At 59.0% G+C, this 19,221-nt stretch overlaps 7 protein-coding genes across 7 annotated transcripts; 2 read left to right on the top strand and 5 right to left on the bottom strand.

The window, feature by feature from the left end:
- Positions 1–923: 923 nt before the first annotated feature.
- On the top strand, positions 924–1,667 carry SPRG_14314 (hypothetical protein; the record flags this gene model as incomplete). The annotated part of the gene is made up of 1 exon (XM_012353442.1): positions 924–1,667. The coding sequence occupies one exon, from the start codon at positions 924–926 to the stop codon at positions 1,665–1,667; it is 744 nt and encodes a 247-aa protein (XP_012208832.1).
- Positions 1,668–1,741: 74 nt separating this feature from the next.
- Positions 1,742–4,751, bottom strand: SPRG_14313 (hypothetical protein; the record flags this gene model as incomplete). Its single annotated transcript, XM_012353441.1, has 3 exons — positions 3,866–4,751; positions 2,892–3,816; positions 1,742–2,842 (listed from the first exon to the last, which is right to left on the bottom strand). Exons 1-3 carry the CDS (start codon positions 4,741–4,743, stop codon positions 1,742–1,744), a joined length of 2,904 nt encoding a protein of 967 aa, XP_012208831.1. The 5' UTR covers positions 4,744–4,751.
- A 579-nt stretch (positions 4,752–5,330) lies between these two features.
- Positions 5,331–7,712, bottom strand: SPRG_14312 (hypothetical protein; the record flags this gene model as incomplete). Its single annotated transcript, XM_012353440.1, has 9 exons — positions 5,331–5,891; positions 5,936–6,073; positions 6,118–6,198; positions 6,257–6,611; positions 6,667–6,820; positions 6,865–7,018; positions 7,068–7,136; positions 7,189–7,230; positions 7,281–7,712. The coding sequence occupies 9 exons, from the start codon at positions 7,710–7,712 to the stop codon at positions 5,331–5,333; spliced, it is 1,986 nt and encodes a 661-aa protein (XP_012208830.1).
- Positions 7,713–9,227: 1,515 nt separating this feature from the next.
- On the top strand, positions 9,228–11,342 carry SPRG_14311 (hypothetical protein). Its single transcript, XM_012353439.1, has 6 exons — positions 9,228–9,801; positions 9,851–9,908; positions 9,948–10,542; positions 10,597–10,653; positions 10,706–10,848; positions 10,906–11,342. Exons 1-6 carry the CDS (start codon positions 9,239–9,241, stop codon positions 11,287–11,289), a joined length of 1,800 nt encoding a protein of 599 aa, XP_012208829.1. The 5' UTR covers positions 9,228–9,238; the 3' UTR covers positions 11,290–11,342.
- A 524-nt stretch (positions 11,343–11,866) lies between these two features.
- On the bottom strand, positions 11,867–13,377 carry SPRG_14310 (hypothetical protein; the record flags this gene model as incomplete). The annotated part of the gene is made up of 5 exons (XM_012353438.1): positions 11,867–12,125; positions 12,189–12,523; positions 12,577–12,753; positions 12,806–12,934; positions 12,982–13,377. The coding sequence occupies 5 exons, from the start codon at positions 13,375–13,377 to the stop codon at positions 11,867–11,869; spliced, it is 1,296 nt and encodes a 431-aa protein (XP_012208828.1).
- A 1,178-nt stretch (positions 13,378–14,555) lies between these two features.
- SPRG_14309 (hypothetical protein) lies at positions 14,556–15,941 on the bottom strand. The gene has a single exon (XM_012353437.1). The coding sequence runs from the start codon at positions 15,919–15,921 to the stop codon at positions 14,572–14,574; it is 1,350 nt and encodes a 449-aa protein (XP_012208827.1). The 5' UTR covers positions 15,922–15,941; the 3' UTR covers positions 14,556–14,571.
- Positions 15,942–17,719: 1,778 nt separating this feature from the next.
- Positions 17,720–18,534, bottom strand: SPRG_14308 (hypothetical protein; the record flags this gene model as incomplete). Its single annotated transcript, XM_012353436.1, has 1 exon — positions 17,720–18,534. The coding sequence occupies exon 1, from the start codon at positions 18,518–18,520 to the stop codon at positions 17,720–17,722; it is 801 nt and encodes a 266-aa protein (XP_012208826.1). The 5' UTR covers positions 18,521–18,534.
- Between the last annotated feature and the right edge of the window lie 687 nt (positions 18,535–19,221).

The raw sequence follows: 19,221 nt of genomic DNA, 5'->3' as shown, positions 1-19,221 counted from the left end.
AGCGGCACGGGCAGCGGCAGCTGGAGGAACTCTAGCTGGCGCGAGACGTGGATGATCTCGTGTGGCGCGAGGCCGGAGAGCAGCGGCGCGTCACAGCGCAAGTGGTTCAAAATGTGCTCAAAGTACGTCGGATCCAAGTCCAGAAAGTACGCGCCGTCGGCGTCCGGCTGCCAGTTACCGCGCAAAAGCACCTCGAAGTAGCTGTCTCGGACCTTGGTCAACGTTGCTTCCGACGTGCAGAAGATGCGGCCGCCAACGTTGAGCCGGATGAGCATCTCGGGCGTTCCAATTCACAACTGGACCTTATTCGAAGCTCCGTGGTCCTTCTGTGATGGTTTTTGACCTGTAGAAAGTGGAGTTTGTTTCTCGGCTTGGATCGTTGGACACACTCATCTTGACGCCAAAGCCGTTGAGCCAGGCGATAGATGCGGACCAAGATGCTTCTTACGCAACCCTAGTATTGTTTACGGCGTTGCTGTGAACGTTGCTGGTTGCTTGATGGGGCCGGATCGGTCTTGACCACTACTCTGTGAGAGCAACGAAACACAAGGCAGCAGTCTTTGCTTGGTCGTTGACGCACAATGTCCTCGGCTAGTGGCCCAAGGACGACCCGTTAGCACCTGCTGCAGCGTTCGAGCTGCACACAGGTAATAGTATGCTAGCCTCCACACCCCAAGCGCTGGGTGTTTCTATGATAAAACTGGCGGTATCTTCTCATGGACCTGCGTGTGATGTTATCCTAAAGGGTACTGTACTCGTGCGATTGTGCGAAATTCAAGTCTTATGCAAATGGCGCCATATTGGCAAGGCGCCAAAAACGATCTTGTTGGATCCGGATACGCGGCCATCCGATTGGCTCAAAAGCACACCAACGGAGTGAGCTTTCGCATCCGGATGCGCTCAATCGCAAATCTTAGTTGCGCATGGCACCGACGAGCAGCGACCTGCCGACGGCCAAGAAGGCGCGTCTCGAGCCTGCCACGTACATGGCCAAGACGCCCGAGACGATGCCTGTTGCTGCACACAAGAAGCGCGGCCGGTCCGTTCGTCCGCGGTCGGCGCCATCGCCACCGGGTCTCAACACCCCACCAACTTCAACCCCACCAGCGCACCGTCGTGGCCGTCGTCTGCAGCCGATCGAGGCGGCGCATCCCGTGTTGGCAAGCACCCCCGACGTCGCTTCGAGTCACGCTCCGGCGCTGGAGAGCTGGGACATGGCTGCCACGGCCAGCTTTCTCTCGTCGGCGTTCGCCACTGCAAGCTGGCAGCCGACGACGCCACCGACGGACACGGCCCACGACTTGTCGCTCCTGCACGGCCTCCGCTCGAGCTTTGCGCTCTCGCGCAGCGGTGCACCGATGCGTGCGGGGTCGGTGCGCACGTCGTGGTCAGCGGGGCCGTGCGACGCCATGCAGCATCTTGCCACCTCGAACCACGCATGGCGCACCGACTTTGGTGCTAATAGCACCCACGACGCACCTCGCCATCTGCACGGCGACGACGAGGCCAAGCGCCGTGAGCCCCTCCGAGGCGGCTCGACCCTTGCCACTGCAACGTTGCACTTGGCGGCGCTCGAGGCCATTTTGGCCGACGACGCCGACGACGAGTATGGCATGTTCGACCGCGAGAGCCTGCCGACCGAGGCGGCGTGGCCCTACTACGTCTAGCGTTGTCCCATCGACTTGATGCTCGTACACATTTTCTTTCGTTTTTCATTGGATCACATGCAGATGCGCGCTCTCTACTCAATGCGAAGCGTCCAGGCCGACGCCGCGAGCACGTTGGGCTTGCGGATCGTGAGCATATCGGCAGCCACGTCGTAGTAGCTCTCGACCTTGGTGATGGCGCCCGTCACAGCGTCCACGGCCACCACCGTCGCGCCGGCCTTCTCCAATCCGACAATCACAATGCGCTCGACGCGCGTCTCGGACGCAAAGGCCGACGCAAGAAGCGTCGACGTGAGCTCGTTGGCCGCGAATACATAGCGCACGCGCGTCAACGCCTTGGCCGCGTCGTACGCAAACGTGACTTCGTCGTCCATGTAGAGGTCGCCGGTCGCCGTCTTGTCGGCGCTCAACGCCACCACGAGCGTGTACGGGTCCTTGCGCATGAGCGCCGAGCTGCGGCGCACGCGCCAGCGCTGGGCCACGATGCTGCCACCGCGCTGGAAGGTCGGGCTGTACTCGATCGGCGCGCGGACCGAGAGCCGACGGCCAGTGCCGACAAGGCGCGCGTAGCGTTCGTTGACGTTGTACCAGACCGAGTCGGGCGGTAAGTAGACGTCCATCGAGTCGACCGATGGCTTGGTGATCGGCGTGACGTACAGGTCGCGACCGAGCAAGAAGGCGTCTTCAATCCCATACGCGTCCGTGTCGGCCGTAAACTCCATCCAAAGCGGCCGCATCACGGGCAGGCCAGACGTCGCGCACGCGTCAAAGAGCGTGTACAGGTACGGCAGCAGCTGGTACCGGCGGCGAATCGCGTCGCGGATGCGGCTCGTGTGCGGCTCGCCAAAGACCCACGGTTCGCGGCGCTCCGAGTCGTGGTGCGCGTGGCCGCGGAAGAACGGTTGGTAGGCCGCGGCCTGCGTCCAGCGCGTCACGAGCTCCGCGTCCGGCGACCCGAAAAAGCCGCCGACGTCCGCGCCGACAAAGGTCAGCGACGCGACGCTCATGCTCAAGAGCATCTTGGTCGCATAGTCCAAGTGCTCCCACGACGCTTTGTTGTCGCCCGTCCAGATCGCGCCGTAGCGCTGCGTGCCGGCGAAGAACGAGCGCGACAGCACAAACGGACGGTGCATCTCGGGCGAGATTGGGATCGGCTGCGTCGGATCCAGCGGCACCTAGATGCGAAAATAAGCTGTCAGCGTTCTTGTAGACGAGAGGGTGTACGTCGGACGGAAGCTGGCGCACGAGCTGGCCTTCCATCGTCGCGCGCTGCATGTAGTAGCCGTACAGGTTGTGCCACTCGCGGTGCTCGACGCCGGCGCGGGACATGCAGTTCTTGCGCATCGAGACTTCGGGGCCGTTGAACACGCTCGGTTCGTTCATGTCGTTCCACGTAAAGAGATGCGGCGTGCTGCCGATGTACTTGTCATAGCGGAACTGGGTGGCCCACCAGTGACGTGCTTTCGGCGACGTATAGTCGACATACGACGAGCTGCCGGGCCAGCACCACCCGTCAAACTCGTGGCCATTTTCATCGACAATGTAGACCTCGTTGGCTTGGGCGTCCGTGTGCACCGCAAAGTTCGGGTCGCGTTTGATGTGCGGATCGACGATCGTCACCATCTTGCGCCCGACGCGCGCCAAGCTCTCTTGCATCGCGATCGGCGTCGGAAATGCGTGCTTGTCCCATGTAAAGTACCGCTTCCCGTCCGTGTGCTCAATGTCGAGCCAGAGCACGTCATAGGGCACCACGTGCGTGTCAAAGCCGTCGTTGGTCCGCGCCACGTCGGGCTCGTTCTTGTAGTTCCACCGGCACTGGTGGTACCCGAGGGCAAACACCGGCGGCAGCTGCGCCTTGCCCGTGAGCGAGGTAAACTGGCCAAAGACGCGCGATGGCGTCGGCCCCGGCAGCACAAAGAGATCGATCCAGCCCGACTCGCTCATCCAGTGCGTCGTTTTCGACCCGTCGTCGTGCTCGCTCACATCGACAAACGTCTCGGACGGGTTGAACCAGAACGCGCCGACCGTGTTGCGCGGGCTCGCGGCCATGACCATGGGGATGTGGCCGTAGAGCGCCATGGGTTCGTCGAGCTCGTACTCGAAGACGTCGAGGTTGTAGAGCCGGTACGGGTCGGTGATCGGCGTCTTCCTAGACGACAAAGAACGGATGAGCATCGTAATTGAGAGCACATGCAAGCCGGTCGGCGGCGAGCGTGTTCTTGAGCGCAAAGTCGGTTGCGTGCTCGGGAATACCGTAGAGGAAGCGAGCGTTGCCGTGAAAGGTCACGTCGAGACCGACCGCGGTCGCGCCAAAGCGCTTGGTGTCCGTGTGGCCGCCAAACGACTCTTCCCACATGTCCGACGTGGTGGTGTCCACATCGCTCTCGTCGTCCGAGCCCTTTTGCTGGCGCGACCCGTCCGTGTAGATGGCGAGACCGTCCTCGCCATAGTCGGCGATCTCCTTGCCGTTGTGCACGTCCTTCTTCTCTGTGTCCACATCTGTCGCGCTCGACTCGCGCACGTGGCGCGGATCGTAGTGCATTTGGCCGAGCGTGTTGGCCGAGACCGAGAGCTCGCCATCGACGTACACGGCCATGGCGAACGCGTCGCCGCGCAAGACAACGACCACGTCGTGGGCGCCGTCGATCGACTGGAACGCAAGGTCGTTCGGGCCGAGCGTCGTCAATGGAGTGGACGCAATGCGCTGGAACGGCGCGTGCGCCGTGTCGACGAGCACGTCGTGCGGCTGCCAGCGCGGCTTCGTAATGTCGTTCTTCTCGTTGAAGCCGTCAAAGTCGTGCTCGAACGCGACTTCGGACACGCGCATGCGCACCGAGCCCGCGGCGAGGAAGCTCAGCGACGCATAGAGCGGCTTCTTGTGCGGAGTCTCGAGCGAAAAAAAGTAGGCCGAGAGCGGGCTCGTCGGCAGCGTCGCGGGCGGCACGAGCGTGTAGCCTTCGCCGGCCTTCCCGCGCTGGGCTGCGCAGAAGGACGACTGGTCGCAGCGCCTGAACTTGGAGCGGTCGACGGCGCTGACGAGCGCGAGGCCGAGCGCGAGGAGAGCCGCGACTCGCATCTTTTTACAACCTCAAATGACGACCGCAACCGGTGCTTTGCCAGCCTCTGACAATTGATGTGTCATTCATTGATAGAGGTTTTATCGGCGTCTCATGAGGTGTGCCGGGTGCCACGTCATCGCCTCAGAACTGAGCGGTCCGAGAGCGTCCACGAGCGTTGTGAAGAGAGTGGTTCGAGCACAAAGAGACATTAGCTCGGCCGCAAGGTATTCTATCTCGTATTATGTGTCTCTTGGTCACCTTAGAGAGGCGTTGCGACGGACGGCTACGATCCGCAGCGACTGGTGGGCGTTGTGATCACGGCTAACCGATGACCGACTCGGTTATATTGGCCTCGGGCGTTGCTTCCGCACTCGCCAGCCCAGGGTATGTACCATGCGCCAGCCAAGGTAGCTCCTCCGCAGGGTGTATCTATCTATCCATCGATCTATCTACAAGTATTGAAATGAATTATTCACGTTGTATTGAAGTGCTTGTGTCGGGTGGACCTGTTGTCGGATATTGTAGACGATGGACACTGTACAGGTTGTCAGCGAAAACGGTTTATAAAAATGAAAATTACGCCACGTGGGTGGATAGTATACCTCTATAAGACGCCAACGCCGTTGGCATCGACGCACGCCGGGTCTTCACTGGTGACATACATGACGTCGTCGTCGTCGATCGAATCGTCTTCGAGCGCGTTCCCGTCCGTCTCGTAGCCCATGTTGTAGTACGTCTTGTACGCTGCCCGGGCCTTTTGCTGCGTCAAGACGTTCCAGTGACTCGCCATCGTCAGCGTCAGCGCCGGCTTGATGACGTCAAACATCTCTTGCCCGAGCTTCTCGTACGTGTTCATGACGCGGACGCACGCCGGCGAGTTCCAGCACGCGAGCGCGCGATCCGCGACCTGCTGCTGGATCGAGCCCATGCACTTGCTCAAGCGGATCGCGACCTTCTTCGAGAGCGGCGCGAGGTCCGACTCGGCGAGCATGTACTCGAAGAGCTCCTCGAGGACGACGAGGAAGATGATCTCCTTGTACGCGTTGCCGACGGGCCAGTACCGCAGGAGACCGGCCACGATCGGCGTAATGAGCGCGTGGTCCTTGGAGACAAACTGGATCATGCAATACATGAGCTGTTGATGGTACGACGTGTACGCTTGCGTCTACTCCAAATGAGAGAGACCGACGTGGATATGTAGATGGATACCGAGTGGAGCGGGATGAGTGCCTTCTCCAGGAGCGTCACGTGCTCTTCCTTGATCGGACAGGCAAAGCCGTTGATGATGCTGCCAAGGATCTCGAGAAGCTCCGTGACGCCGTAATAGTTGGACGACTCGTAAATGTACTACCCATATTTGCATGAGATACCAAGTATCCAAGAGATCGGACCTCGAAGAAGACGTTGGAGATTTCCTTTCGGATGAGCGACCGGCGCTGGGTTAATTTGTAGTAGAGGCGGTGGAGCACCGTCTAATAAGACAAGATGAATCCCCGAATCGAAAAAAATCGATGGAAAACATAACCATACCTTGAGGATCTGGCGCTCCTTGTACGAAGGGGTCTTGAAGAGGCTCACGAGCTGGCTCACAAATCGCGGTGTGTAAAAGTCCTTGCGGATTTGCTTCTCGAGCTGGTCAATAAACTCGATCGCGCGCACGAGAATGTCATAGTTGATGCTCAGGACGCTCCACTCCTGGTCTTCGGCCGTGCACTCGCCCATGTACTCGCCGGGGAACCCGCCGTTGATCTGGTCGGCGTCGCCATTCTCTTCAAAAAAGATCGCATTCGGGTCCTGCGGCGGAAGAAACGGAAATGGCCGGAAGAGGTACGACGACGTGAGGTGGATGATCTCCTTGTACAAGTGCGGGTCCGAGAGCAGCGTCCTAGCAGTGCGTTCAATCCCGTCGTTGGCCATGTTTTCGATAGAAAAGCACGTACGGGAACGTGTCGCAGTACATGTGGATGTCTTGCAAGACCTTGATCTGCTTGTCTCGGAGCTCGAATTTCTCCTTCTCGCTTAGACCCTCGTACTGCGGCAGGCAGTACGCGATCTTCTTGCGGCAGTAGAATGCACGTTGGTACGCGACCACGTCTACGCTTCTGCACATGAGACCCCATTGCCTCGGCGAGAACGACCTTCGAGCGGCGGCAGGTCAAAGAGGACGTCCTTCGGCTCGCGCGACGCGTCGACAATGCCGTCCTTTAGCGGCAGCGACGCCGACTTGATGCAGCTCATCCACTGCGTGAGGTCGGCTTCGTTCTTGGCCATGAGGTACAGCGGCCGGTAATACTACCACAGAGCGATGATGAGCCTATAAGTGTCGTCGTTATCGTTGTACGGGGTGGGAAAGCTCAAAGCAAAACTGCTTCTTGAAGCGCGCAACGTCCACAAGCTGCACTTCGACGCCCTAGACGACGCGAGCGATTGAGCAAATGGCACAGAGCGCCGCCGGTACGTACAACGAGCGAGATGAGGCCTTTCGGGTACGAGTCTTCGCTGGCCTAATATGTCGCAGGATAAGATCGTAGTAGATATGCACAAGGTGACGTACGGCGCCCGAGACGTAGTAGAAGAGCGATTGCCCGCGCAGCACCATGAAGCGTTTTTTCCAGTTCTTGAGGTGGTTGGCCTGTTTGACAAGGACGCCGCTGCGGCTCAAGGGCGCGTAAAAGTCAGGGCACTCGGCCTCCGGGTTGTGGTCCGGGAACGACGTGATGAGACTAAACTTCTTGGAGCTCATGGAGCTGAGGCCGTTGCCTTGATGGCCATGGCGCGAGCCCTCGGTGTAGTCGCTCTTCTCAAGGTCGTCGTCCGACGTGGAGAGGTTGGAGCGGATCGTGGCCATCGAGGCGCTCGCGGACGACGGCTTCTTGTCTTTCGAGTGCTTGGCGAGGATGCTCTTGAAGAACTTGCCGGTCTTCCCCGACGTCGAGCCGCGGTCGCCGGCGACGGACGCGTCTTTGGTGCCGAATCCTAGCGCCATGTCTTCGCGCCTACGAGGCGCATGGGCCATCACGGTACGTTGCCTCGCACGCGTACCTGGGGGTGTGCTGGAGGGGTGGCAACTGGTGCTGCCGACGTCACTGCCTTCTTGCAATGTTACGCTCCCGAGGCTTTCGATTGGCGCATTTCCCTGCTGTCGACGGGCAGCGTCTCTGCCAATCTATGGTATACAAAGCGCAGTATGTTTCGTACTTACTGGCTCACTCGCGTAAGGTTTTCTTTTTTTACACTTGGGCTTTGTATCGTACGCGCTTGGTATTAAATCCAAGGCCAGTTACTCACAGACATTTAATTGAATTTTCTTGAACCCGATAGAAAGGGCAGCATAGAGGCGCGTATTTTTATCCGCACGGCCCGACCGAGCACTGGTCCAAAGGGCGATGACGTGGCGAGCGCGGCAGCGAGCAGTCGCACGCGTCTGGCTACTCCCGAGTTTGTTGAACGCACTACTGCTGTGTAATGATGGACGAGCGGCGCAGCGCCTTTGGGACGAACGACATGAAATGCTGTGCGCGGACCGCTGGTCGATGGGTCGGAATGACTAGCGACGTGATGGATCGCTAAAGAGCTGCACCTTTTCTTCAGCGTCCTCAGCGTGCTGAGGACCTTGGTGGTGGCATTGATCCCGTGTGTCACTGACGATGCTGCCGGTCCATTTACGCCGCAGCATACTACGGCGTGCAGTTGCCTTGGAGTCTCTTGGTTGTATACTTGTAAGGGCGAAGCCTCGCGCTGCGCAAGATGAAATTCCTTCTCCAGTGGTTCGTGGCGTCGCTCCAGGGCCGATCCACACTTCACTACTACACGTTTCAACACGCTCTATCAACGTGCCGCGAGCCCGGGTCTCCACTGCCGTGTGCCTTAAGAGGGCGGCGAACACATCAACGCCAGCCACAGACGTGTACGACTCCAAGAAAAGCAGCACGTCACGCACAGAGTATCGCGTTTTGACGTCTTGCACCGTGTCTTCGAGGTAATTGACCAGCGCCTGCATAGGACGACGTATATAGGGCGTTGCGAGAATCAATACTACTGGGCTCTGACTCCAAGCTCCAGGCAGAACGATTGTACGTGGTCGAAACGAGTGCGCAGACAAGAAACAACGGTGGTCGCGATATGCTGCGTCGACCGCTCTCTGTTCTGCGCCTGGTTGCAATGATTGTTGCGGTCTCGCCGAGTCTCAAGGGCTCGCCGAGTCTCGAGACACTTGTCGATAGAGAGCAGTCGTCATCGGTAGCTCAAGAGAGACACAGGACTAGGGTACGAGAACAAAGGTTGACTTGGTCAACCGAGAGCCATGCGTTTGCAAGGCCAAGGAGCATTGTCTGGATGTGCACACGGACTTGGTACCGATCGTTCAACGCTGGCCCAAACCACCATCATTCACTTCAACCTGTACATAGTGTAGGTCATATAGTATCTGTTGCGGTCCTAACCACCATCATTCACTTTAACCTGTATCAATGTAGGTCAAATATCCGATCTGAGAGGACGTGCAATCTGGAAATGGCGAAGTCGAGCTCCAGCAGCATTGCGCACTACTTTGCCAAGCTCGAGACGGCGCCGTCGGTCTTGGGCAAGCGAACGCGCTTCAGCGCACCGGATGACGCTAGCAGTGTCCTTGCGGGCTGCACGGTGAGCATGCTAGGGCTATCCCGCGCCAAGGCCGCGCGAGTCGAGGCCATCGTGGCGGCCTTGGGCGGCGAGACGACAACAGTGGCGTCAGCTCGCTGGCGCGCCACGTATGTTGTCGTCGACTATTGGCTGCCGCTTTCGCGGCCTGCGACCAACGCGATCTGCGTGACGCTGCATTGGCTCGAGCAGGTGCAGAAATCGCAGCGACGCCTGTGTACCTCGGACAGTTGCTTCTTTGCGCCGCCGCTGCCGTGCGCTCGCCTTCTCTACCCGATCGACGATAGCTATGTCGACTGCTGGGACGCCGCGCATCTCCGGCTGCCGTCGTCGCCGCACCACATCTCCGACGAAGGCGTGCCGTTATGGCCATACGTCGCGGGGCTTTTGGCGCAGCCGCTTACGACCATCGACGCGCTTCAGAACGCAATTTTGCAGTACCGCCCCTATTCCTCCATCACCTTTGCCATGATGCGTCGACCGTAGGATCGTCGGCAGCAGCCTCGCACCGCGGTCCTTGCTCGGCTTGTACAAGGCCATCCAGGTGCAAGATCCCTCAAAAACGCACGCGTCACTATCCTAGGCACTCCCTCCACACGACGCGCATGTCTTTCTAGCGCAAGTTCTGCCGTGGATGCAAACCCTCGCGCTGGAGCTGCCGCTGCTCTTCCTTACGTCGCCTCCGCTCCTACGAAGAGGCAAGAGCGCCAGCGTGACCTTGACGAAGCGCCAGACCGCGTGCTTGCTTGTGCATGGCTTCTTCTGCACGCACGTCCCCGACGTCCCCAAGACCTTTCCGCACGCTATCAACTTTTGGCGGCTCCACGCGGCGCGCAGTCACGGTCAGCACTGGCGCTCCAGTGCACCCATGGTGCAGAAGCTCGTGTGTCTGCTCCACTACTTTGTCCGACTGCAGCTCTCGACGTCCTGGACGCAGTGTGTGACGTTTGGCCGCACGCACGACGACGACCCGCCGCCGACGTCCACGGCTTGTCCGTGGACCTCTGTCGTGGTTTGCATGAACGGCGCGATTGAGGCGGACATGGGCGCGGTTCAAATCGACTTTGCCAACAAGTTTGCGGGCGGCGGTGTCCTCGGCCACGGCTGCGTCCAAGAAGAGATCCGCTTTGTGATCAACCCCGAGTGCATCGTTGCGTGTGCGCTCACCGAAGTCCTCGGTTCGTGCCACTATCAACTTGATCGTTTTGGGTTTTGATATTCGTTTGTCATAGGGGACAACGAGAGGTTTTACGTCGTCGGCACCGAGCAGTATGCACGCTACCGTGGCTGTGCGTCGCATCGATCGGTCCTTTCTCAAAATCAAACTGTGGTTGGTTGTAGATGGCGCGACGTTTGCATTTGATGGTGATTTTGTCGACGCGACGCCCGTGGACGCAGTTACCAAGTGCCGGGATACGGTCATCGTCGGGATCGATGCCACCAAGTACGCAAGCCACTGTGTTCACCACCAGTACCGCGTCCAGGTCCATCCTCTCTCGATTCGTATCTTCTGAGGTCCAATCGCGGGCTCTGTGGAGTAGGACATGCGACGCGAGCTGCACAAGGCATGTGTTGGATTTGGTGCGCTCCCGGACGAGCCGTTGACTGCGCCGCATCGGGCGATCGCGACGGGCAATTGGGGCTGCGGCGTCTTTGGCGGCGACGTCCAGCTGAAATTCCTTCTCCAGTGGGTCGCGGCGTCGCTCCAGGGCCGATCCACGCTTCGCTACTACACGTTTCAACACGCGGCGCTGGTCAATTGCCTCGAGAACACGGTGCAAGACGTCAAAACGCGATACTCGGTGCGCGACGTGCTGGTTTTCTTGGCGTCGTACACGCCTGTGGCCGGCATCGATGTGTTCGCCGCCCTCTCGAGGCACACGGCAGTGGAGACCCGGGCTCGCGGCACGTTGATAGATGCATAGGACGACGTATACAGGGAGTTGCGAGAATCAATACTACTGCGCTCTGACTCCAAGCTCCACGCAGAACGATTGTACGTGGTCGAAACGAGTGCGCAGACAAGAGACAACGGTGGTCGCGATATGCTGCGTCGACCGCTCTCTGTTCTGCGCCTGGTTGCAATGATTGTTGCGGTCTCGCCGAGTCTCTCGAGACACCTGTCGATAGAGAGCAGTCGTCATCGGTAGCTCAGGAGAGACACAGGACTGGGGTACGAGAACAAAGGTTGACTTGGTCAACCGAGAGCCATGCTTTTGCAAGGCCAAGGAGCATTGTCTGGATGTGCACACGGACTTGGTACCGATCATTCAACTGCAAACCATTGACGTGTTGACGTCGCGCGGAAGGTCGCGGCTCTTCTTGGTGTCGCCCTCGAGCCTCCAGTTCAAGTTGGAATGCAAGCTACCGATCTCAACACAGTCGATACGAAATGCGTGCTAGTATAAAATACTATTCGTTAGCAGGGTGGTGGTATTAGTAAAAGAGTTAAACTAGAGGATAGAACGAGAAGATACGGCACAGAAAGAAAAAAGCAATCGGCTACGTGGTCGAGAGCGACGGCGACGACGGCGACGACGTCGACGACTCGGACGCGCACGAGACGGGCGGGAACATGGAGAGTTTCGTGCGCATTTGCTTCTCGAGCGCTTCGGCGCGGCGGCAAAACACCGTGAGGAACGCCTCGTTGATCTTGCTGCTCGGCTTGGCGAGCGCCTTGACCGGCGGGCGCGAGTGCAAGACAAAGCGCAGCGTCGTGTACTTGGCGCCGTCCGGTCGAAAGCACGTGTTGAGCAGGACACTAGATGTGTGGGATTCAATCAAAAAGAAAAACACAATCCAATTGCAGGCTCGAAGCGCGTACCTCCCGACTTCTTCGTTGCGGATCGTGTACTCGTCCGGGATCGGGTGCAAATCGTCTTGGTCGACCGAGTCCCACGACACCATCCCGATCGAGTTGGAGCTCCGATGGCGAATTACAAAGAGCGACTCCATCGAGTACCGCGTTTGGTCAATCGACACGGGCAGCGACGCGCGGCCATAGCGCGTGCACGCGTCGACCATGAGCAGCTTGGCCGGGTCGTTGATGACCGAGTGGATGAGCGCTTCGATGACTTGATGGTGGTCGACGCCGTCAATCTCGCACACGCGAATGAGCTTGATATCAATGTCTTGGCCCGTCCCGTTGAGCTTGATATCCTAGACCAATAATATCCTAATCAGAACAAAGTGCAACGACACGAGGCGCGTACGAGGTGCCCCGGGGTACTGGGAAACGCGTGCGTCTCCCGCATGACAAACTCGTACGCGAGCTCCATGCGCGTCTCGGCGATGCGCTGGAGCGCCGCAATCCGGCTCGGCAGGTCGCGCCCAAGGTGGTTGAACGACCGGTCGCCCGCCAAGATGGACGGTGTCATGCCAGGGTACTGCTACGTAGATGGACCACGTCAGCACGCATTGCCGAGCACTACCAAGGGGTACTGTAATGAGCGGCGACTTGATCCACATGTCGCGGACCGTCTCGGTGAACGTGGCTTGGTCGTGCAAGAGGCCACGCAACATGCCATTTTCGTCTTCCGCCTTCTTGCGCTTCCGCCGTTGGGCGAGGGCCTGCCCATCGACATGAGCTACAAAGAGCACAACAATGAAGAGACGACCTTTTCTTCCCACTCGGTAAAGTCACTGCCGTCCGGGTGCGCGGTCTTGTGCTTGACCCGCAACGCCTCCATTTCGCCTTGGAGCAAGTAGACCTGTTGGCGCAGCGACACGAGCTCTTCCTTTTGCTTGGACCGGTGGCGGCGCGCCGACCGCGCAATCTGCTCGCGCCGGCGTGTCTTCTTGTGCTCGTCTTCGTCGTCCATGACGTCGGCGTCGTCATCGTCATCGTCGTCGTCGTTGGCCTTGGCCGATGGCTCGGGGTAAGGCGGGTAGCTGGTGGCAGCTGGGTAAGGCTGGCGTGGCATGCCGCAGATCGATGAGAGCGGTGGCAGCGGGCGGGCCGGCGGCAAGGGCGGCAGCGTGGCCGGGCGCGGGGACGCGGGCTCGAACTGCATCTTGGTTGTGTTGGCGACTGGAAGAAGAAAGGGCGATGTCACCGTCGCCATCAACCGGCTTCGCTTGGTATACCTGTAATCTTCACGTGTGAAAATAAATATCCCACGTTGTCCCACTGTATTTCTCACAACGCCCCGCCGTTCGGTATACAAATCGCAGGACGCGCCTCTATTTCCCACGCTTTATTCACCACTACCAGCCCTACCCCGTGTGTGTTCACGCCAAATCCAGCCCATGTCGGGTGCTTACGTGAACCACTCCTGTTTTTATTGTCCTTTTTATTGCAGCCTCGTGTTTGTATACATGTGTGCTACCTTTATAAAAATGTACCGGTAAGCTGCCAACATGACGCGTTTACGTCATCGGTGCACCGATGATGCAATCAAACAAGTGCAACTGCGTCGACCAATCGAATGCCAGAGCTCGGAAAGGCCATTCCTTCAGGCCGCGCCGCGAAGGCTTGTTTGTCGACGTCAACTTGCCACTGACCTGAACTGGTAGAGCGCCTGGTAGAGCCCCTGGTAGACGCTCGACCGTCGCTGCCAGCAAGAGCTGAGTGTGGACCTCTTAGCAGCGTCCCATGCTGGCGACGAGGATCCTCATGCTTTGTGTGCGCTCGCACTACGAGGGCAGAGCGACCGACGATCTGGTGATTTGATCGGACGTAGCGCTGGCGCCAGCCACGCACCCGCGACCAACGTGGGTATTCCCGCGTGCTGCAACAACGCTACGCCGGTCGTCGCAAAGGAATCTACCCGGCCGTGCACGTGATCAAGGGACACGCTGAGGCATGTTGATTCAACGACGGCCTTGTCTTGTCAACACCAAGGAGCTACTCAAATCGTGAGCCCGACGCCGTCATTTCCCATTTTGCATTGCGCCTCGCAGAGTGATGCCACCGACGCTCACGTCTCGTCTGGTCGGTGGCTTGTCGCTTCGATGATGCTACGAGGCGCGTCCGTGGCCGCTCGTGTCTGTGACGCCCGGCCTCATATCCGCGTTGCCGTCACCCTGCCTGTCCGATGATGCGTTCTGTAGGTCCGCCGCCTCCACTGTCGCACGTACCAGCACGGGTTTATTGCGATATACCCTTGACATCGCTGCCCTCACCCTTGCCCGTTCCTTGGCTTGTCATAAGACAAGGGCGGCGCATAGAGGCGATGACACGATGATCAAAAACAACTAACAACTATTTATTGCGCGGGCAGCTTATTGCGCGACTGGAGCAGCGTGTCCCGGGTCACATCGTCAAAGAAGTCCGAGCATCGGCAGAGCGTTGAGAGGAAGGCTTCGCTGACGCGCCCTTTCGGCTCGGCGATGGCTTTCACCGGTGGCATCGCGTGCACAACGCAGCGCATGACCGTCTGCTTCTGGCCGTTCGGGAGGTCTTGGGTCTCGAGGACCGCGCAGCCGAGCTCGACGTTGCGCAGCGACTGCGTCTCGTTCGGAAACAGCTCGTCCGAATCGATCGTCTTCCACATGAGCACCGCATGGTTGTCGTAAATCTTGCGCCGGACAAGGAAGAACGACTCCATGCAGAGCACGCCTTTCGCTGTCTTGAGGATCGGGATCTTGATGCGCCCATAGCGCGTGTCGGCGTCGAGGTTCATGAGCTTCTTCACTTGCACATACCGCTTCAAGCGCGCATCCACGTCAAACGAGAAATCCAGCACCGAGTTCCACGTGGCGTCGACGATCGTCTTGTGGTCAAAGTGCTCAATGATCTTGCCACGTACGAGCTGGATCTCCATGTCGGGCCCCGACGAGTTGAGCTTCATGTCAAAGTACGGGAACGACTGCCCGCGCTCCGCGTTCACAAGCGTCCACGCGCGTGCCATGCTCTGATCGGCAATCTTCATGAGCGCCACCTTGCGCTCCTCCGGGTTCGCCGGAACGTGTGTGTACGGGTGCAAGACGCGGGTGGCCGACGGGTCCGCAAGCTTGGCCGTCTCGGGCGCCACCACCGACATGTCGTCGTCGGCGACCGTGGTCACCTTGGCTACCATTTGTTCTTGGAGGTACTTGACTTGTTGCCGCAGCATCTCGAGCTCTTCCTTGAGGCCCTTGCGGTGCTTCCGCGCCGACTTGGCGACCTGGGCACGGCGGCGAATCTTCTTCTCTTCTTCAGTGAGGCTCGAGACGGGCTGCGCGAGGAGCTCTTCTTCGGTCTGGCAGCGCGAGCTAATCGACGAGAGGCTCGACGCGTTGTTGCGCGCCGGTGGGCTGCGGCTAAAGTGCTGCGTCGTCGACGTGTCCTTCTTTGGGTACAAGACGGGCGCGGGCGCCGACGGCATCTCCATCTTCATCGCATCATAGTACATGGGCGACACGAACGCGTTGCCGGCCATGTCGTTGGACGGGTAGAAGAGCGGCTGTGTCGTCGCGCCGCCGCCTTGCGTCGTCTGCATGGCCGGGCGCCCGTGGTGGGGCGGGCCGTCCATGTCCATGTCCTCGTTCATGTCGAGGTCGAAGAACGGGACGGGTTCGATGTTGAAGAGCATATCCATGTCGTCTAGAGACCGGGCGTTGAACGAGAAGGCCATATAGCCGGCCACGATGGAGGAAGTCGGGAAATGGGCAAGCCCTTGGCCAGTTGCTTTTGCCCGCACACTATTTGAATGCACACTATTTGAATGCCATCGGGTGCCACGCTGCACCTGCTGTTTGTATAGGCGTTCGCTTCGATTCGGAGGCCAGAAACCGCTGCGTCCATACAAAAACCAAGGCAATTGACACGGGCCTGGCTTTTCGTCATCATTTGGTGTAAATTTCACAACTGAAAAAGGGCAACTCCGCCACGTGGTGCGAGCTTCAAGGTACTAGCATAGTTTAATCCAATATAAAATGGCAGCTGCTCGATGTGCAACGCGCGTGCCTGTATGGACAAGATGCGCGACCGTGGGACGTCCGAGATGGACGCGTGAGCCGGCGGCGTCAGGAGTGCACTTGAAGACACGAATCAGATCTCGCCGTCGATTTTGCGGTCACGCAACCAGATTCAGCGTGGTCGCTTCAAGGTCGCCCATGCGTATCTGGCTGCGTATCTGGCTGCGTGGCTGCACCGAGCGTCCATGCTGCTATCGCGTCGATGCGTGTGTCGCGACAAGGTATCCAAGTTGGCACAATAATATCCAGCGCACGTAGGCGCCACGTGGCTGGTGGCGTGACCGCGAAAGGCCGGCACCGCCGCCATCGCCCGCCCGCCTTTCTGAGTCGATCGAGTTGGTCCAAGTACACGACGGTATCACGCGCCGCCTTCAGACGCCATTCACTTGGGTACGTTGAAGTTGAGGACGACGACACGTTCCTTGCCGTGTCTGCGACTGCCCTCGCTGCGATGACGAAATCGGCGAGCAGCATGCGTCGTCCGCGCAGCATGTCGCCGCGCGCGGCTTGTTCTGGGTGCGGACACGAGCCCTTTTGTGCCCGTTGCGCCCCGTGCTGTCTAGCGGGGCTGTTTATGTAATACCATTGGAGGCGTCGGAACCGGCTCGTCGTCATCATGATGCGAATCGCGGCCGTCTCTCTGTGCCACGGACGCCAAGGTCATTACATTGCACGATGGCCCAAGTGGGTTGCTGGCGACGGGACGTCACGGCCGTCGTTGGCACCACGGTCCTGTCCTTGCCACGGGCGAACGCGATCTTTACGCTGTCTTCAAGGATGCACTTGATTGGTCGGTCGATTGTCTCCGGATGTATTACCCATGGCATCCTACTGTGCACCGCGACGTCGGCGTCTTGGCCACGACAGAAGCAGCGCTGAGAAGAAGAATGGCAGCAACAGGACTAGAAGACGCTTCTGCACAGCCATGACGCGACGTGATAGTGCGTCCGTTCTGGACGCGACGCATCTGGCGCAATTTCGCAACCAGCACATCGTTCTGGTCGCCGGCTGGCACATGTAGTCGTCCATAGGAGGTCGCGAGTCGCAACCGAGCATTGCCCAACAAGCTCTCACAACGGTACACTCGTGTTGTACGGTCCAGGCCATAGCGCCGACCCTTTGTATGGGCTGTCGGCTGCCTTCTGAGACCCGTTCAAACTCAGTTCTTAGCATCACATTGACCGGGTGGGGCAATTTCCTGCCGCCTTTTCCACATCGAACACTAGGCGTTCAGCCAAGTGTCGTTCCGTGCCGGTATGTGAGCGCAGTCTCAGAAAGGCAGGAACCCTCTACGCAACAGTACGACAGCCTCACGCACGGGAAGTGAAATGATCCTCGATAAGTAAACAAGAAGCAATGTCGGGCTACAGTACTAGGCTTTACAAGAGTGTGCAACTCGTCCTAGAGAAACACGCCGCAGCGCACAACACACCCGTAACTAGTACAAGTATGACATTACACTGGCATCATCGGGTCGTGGTTTAGCACAAGCACCGACTCGCTACTAACGCATCGCGTGCCCCAGGAAAGCAGCTTGACGAGCGGCGCCCGGAGGACAACGACAAGCAGACATTCGAGGACGTAGACCCCGACGCAGCCAAACGGATGATCGACGCAGCTCACGCTTTTGCCCCACCCAAAGCAAAACTCAAAGTCGTCCCATCGCCATTGCAGAGCCATGACCGCCAGCTCGATCGCCGACTCGGCCACATCCCAGAGTGTACTGCCCCAGAAGTACCCGAGAGGCACGCAGAGCACGGCGCGGCCGAGCAGCAGGTACGCCCACGTCTTTATCAGCGCCATCGGCGTGCGCACATCGACCATGCGCACCACAAAGAGAGGCCGGTATCCGCGACTCGCGCTCTGCCGAACGCTCATGTCGTACGCGAGCGTGATCGTCTTGGAGCTTGGCGCAAACTGGTTGTGGAGCCTCACGTCGGCGACGACCAGCGGGCGCGTGCACGCATACAAGACGCGCCACGGGTACAATAGACGGCCGGAGCGCTGGATGGCCACGCATGCGAGGCTGCGCAGCACAGCGTACGGCACAAGACAGAGTGCGAGAAGGACGACGGGGACGACGGCGAGATACGCGATGAGCGTCAAGAGAACGTGGGCGGAAGCGTAGAGAAGCGTGGCGTAGGTGAGCCACTGGAAGGGCCAGCAGAGAAGGTCTCGAAGCAGCAAGAGGCCGGTGCTGGTGTCGTTGGCCTTGGTCTGCGGGTCGATCGCGAGGAGAGGCTGACTTGGCCGCATGGGCAATGTGACGCAGTTTGTGAAATGCGATGGGCAGCTGATTGGGTACGGCTCGGCCAATCAGATGGCAGAGTGGATTGGCGCGTCGTCACTGGGTCACTACTGGGCCCGGCGAAGCGACGTTGGAGGGTGAGATGGGAAGATGAAATCTTGTCCTAAATTTTAGCGCGAGAATGAAGGGATCGCTGTGCCGATGCGATGACGAGTCGGTCGCGGTGGAATTTATAAGGTCAGCACGTCGGCGACCAACTTTGAACTTGATGTTTGTATGGACCACCAGGCGCCTGTCTCAAGGACACCGACAAGCCTCGCGTTTGATTGGCTAAAATGCGTCAGTGAATTTGCCAGCAGCAAACAGATCGACCACCGGCAATCCACCGGTACGCAAGCTTGGGACTCGGCATGCCATGAGAATGCTGAAAGTTAGCCAAATATATGCAGACGTCCTACAAGCATATATCGTCAATCTACTGCCGGAGCCCGTCGTTCAGCAAGGCGCAGCGACAGAAGCATCCCACGCGCCCCCCACTATTAGTCAGAGTCGCTAGCGACATACTCAAAGCCAATGCAATCCTAAGCGAGGACGATGCAGAGTCCATAGGTCGCAGGCTCGTCGTCGAGCGCGACATCGTAGTTCGTACTGAGACCGTCGGCTGGAAGGATGGGGTTGAAGGCAGATCCTAGCCGCGCGATCCTCCGGA

The sequence above is a fragment of the Saprolegnia parasitica genome (genome assembly GCF_000151545.1).
Source record: "Saprolegnia parasitica CBS 223.65 unplaced genomic scaffold supercont2.124, whole genome shotgun sequence".
NCBI lineage: Eukaryota > Oomycota > Saprolegniomycetes > Saprolegniales > Saprolegniaceae > Saprolegnia > Saprolegnia parasitica.
Note: the sequence above shows the minus strand (reverse complement) of the source record. Positions and strands in the feature narration are given on the sequence as shown.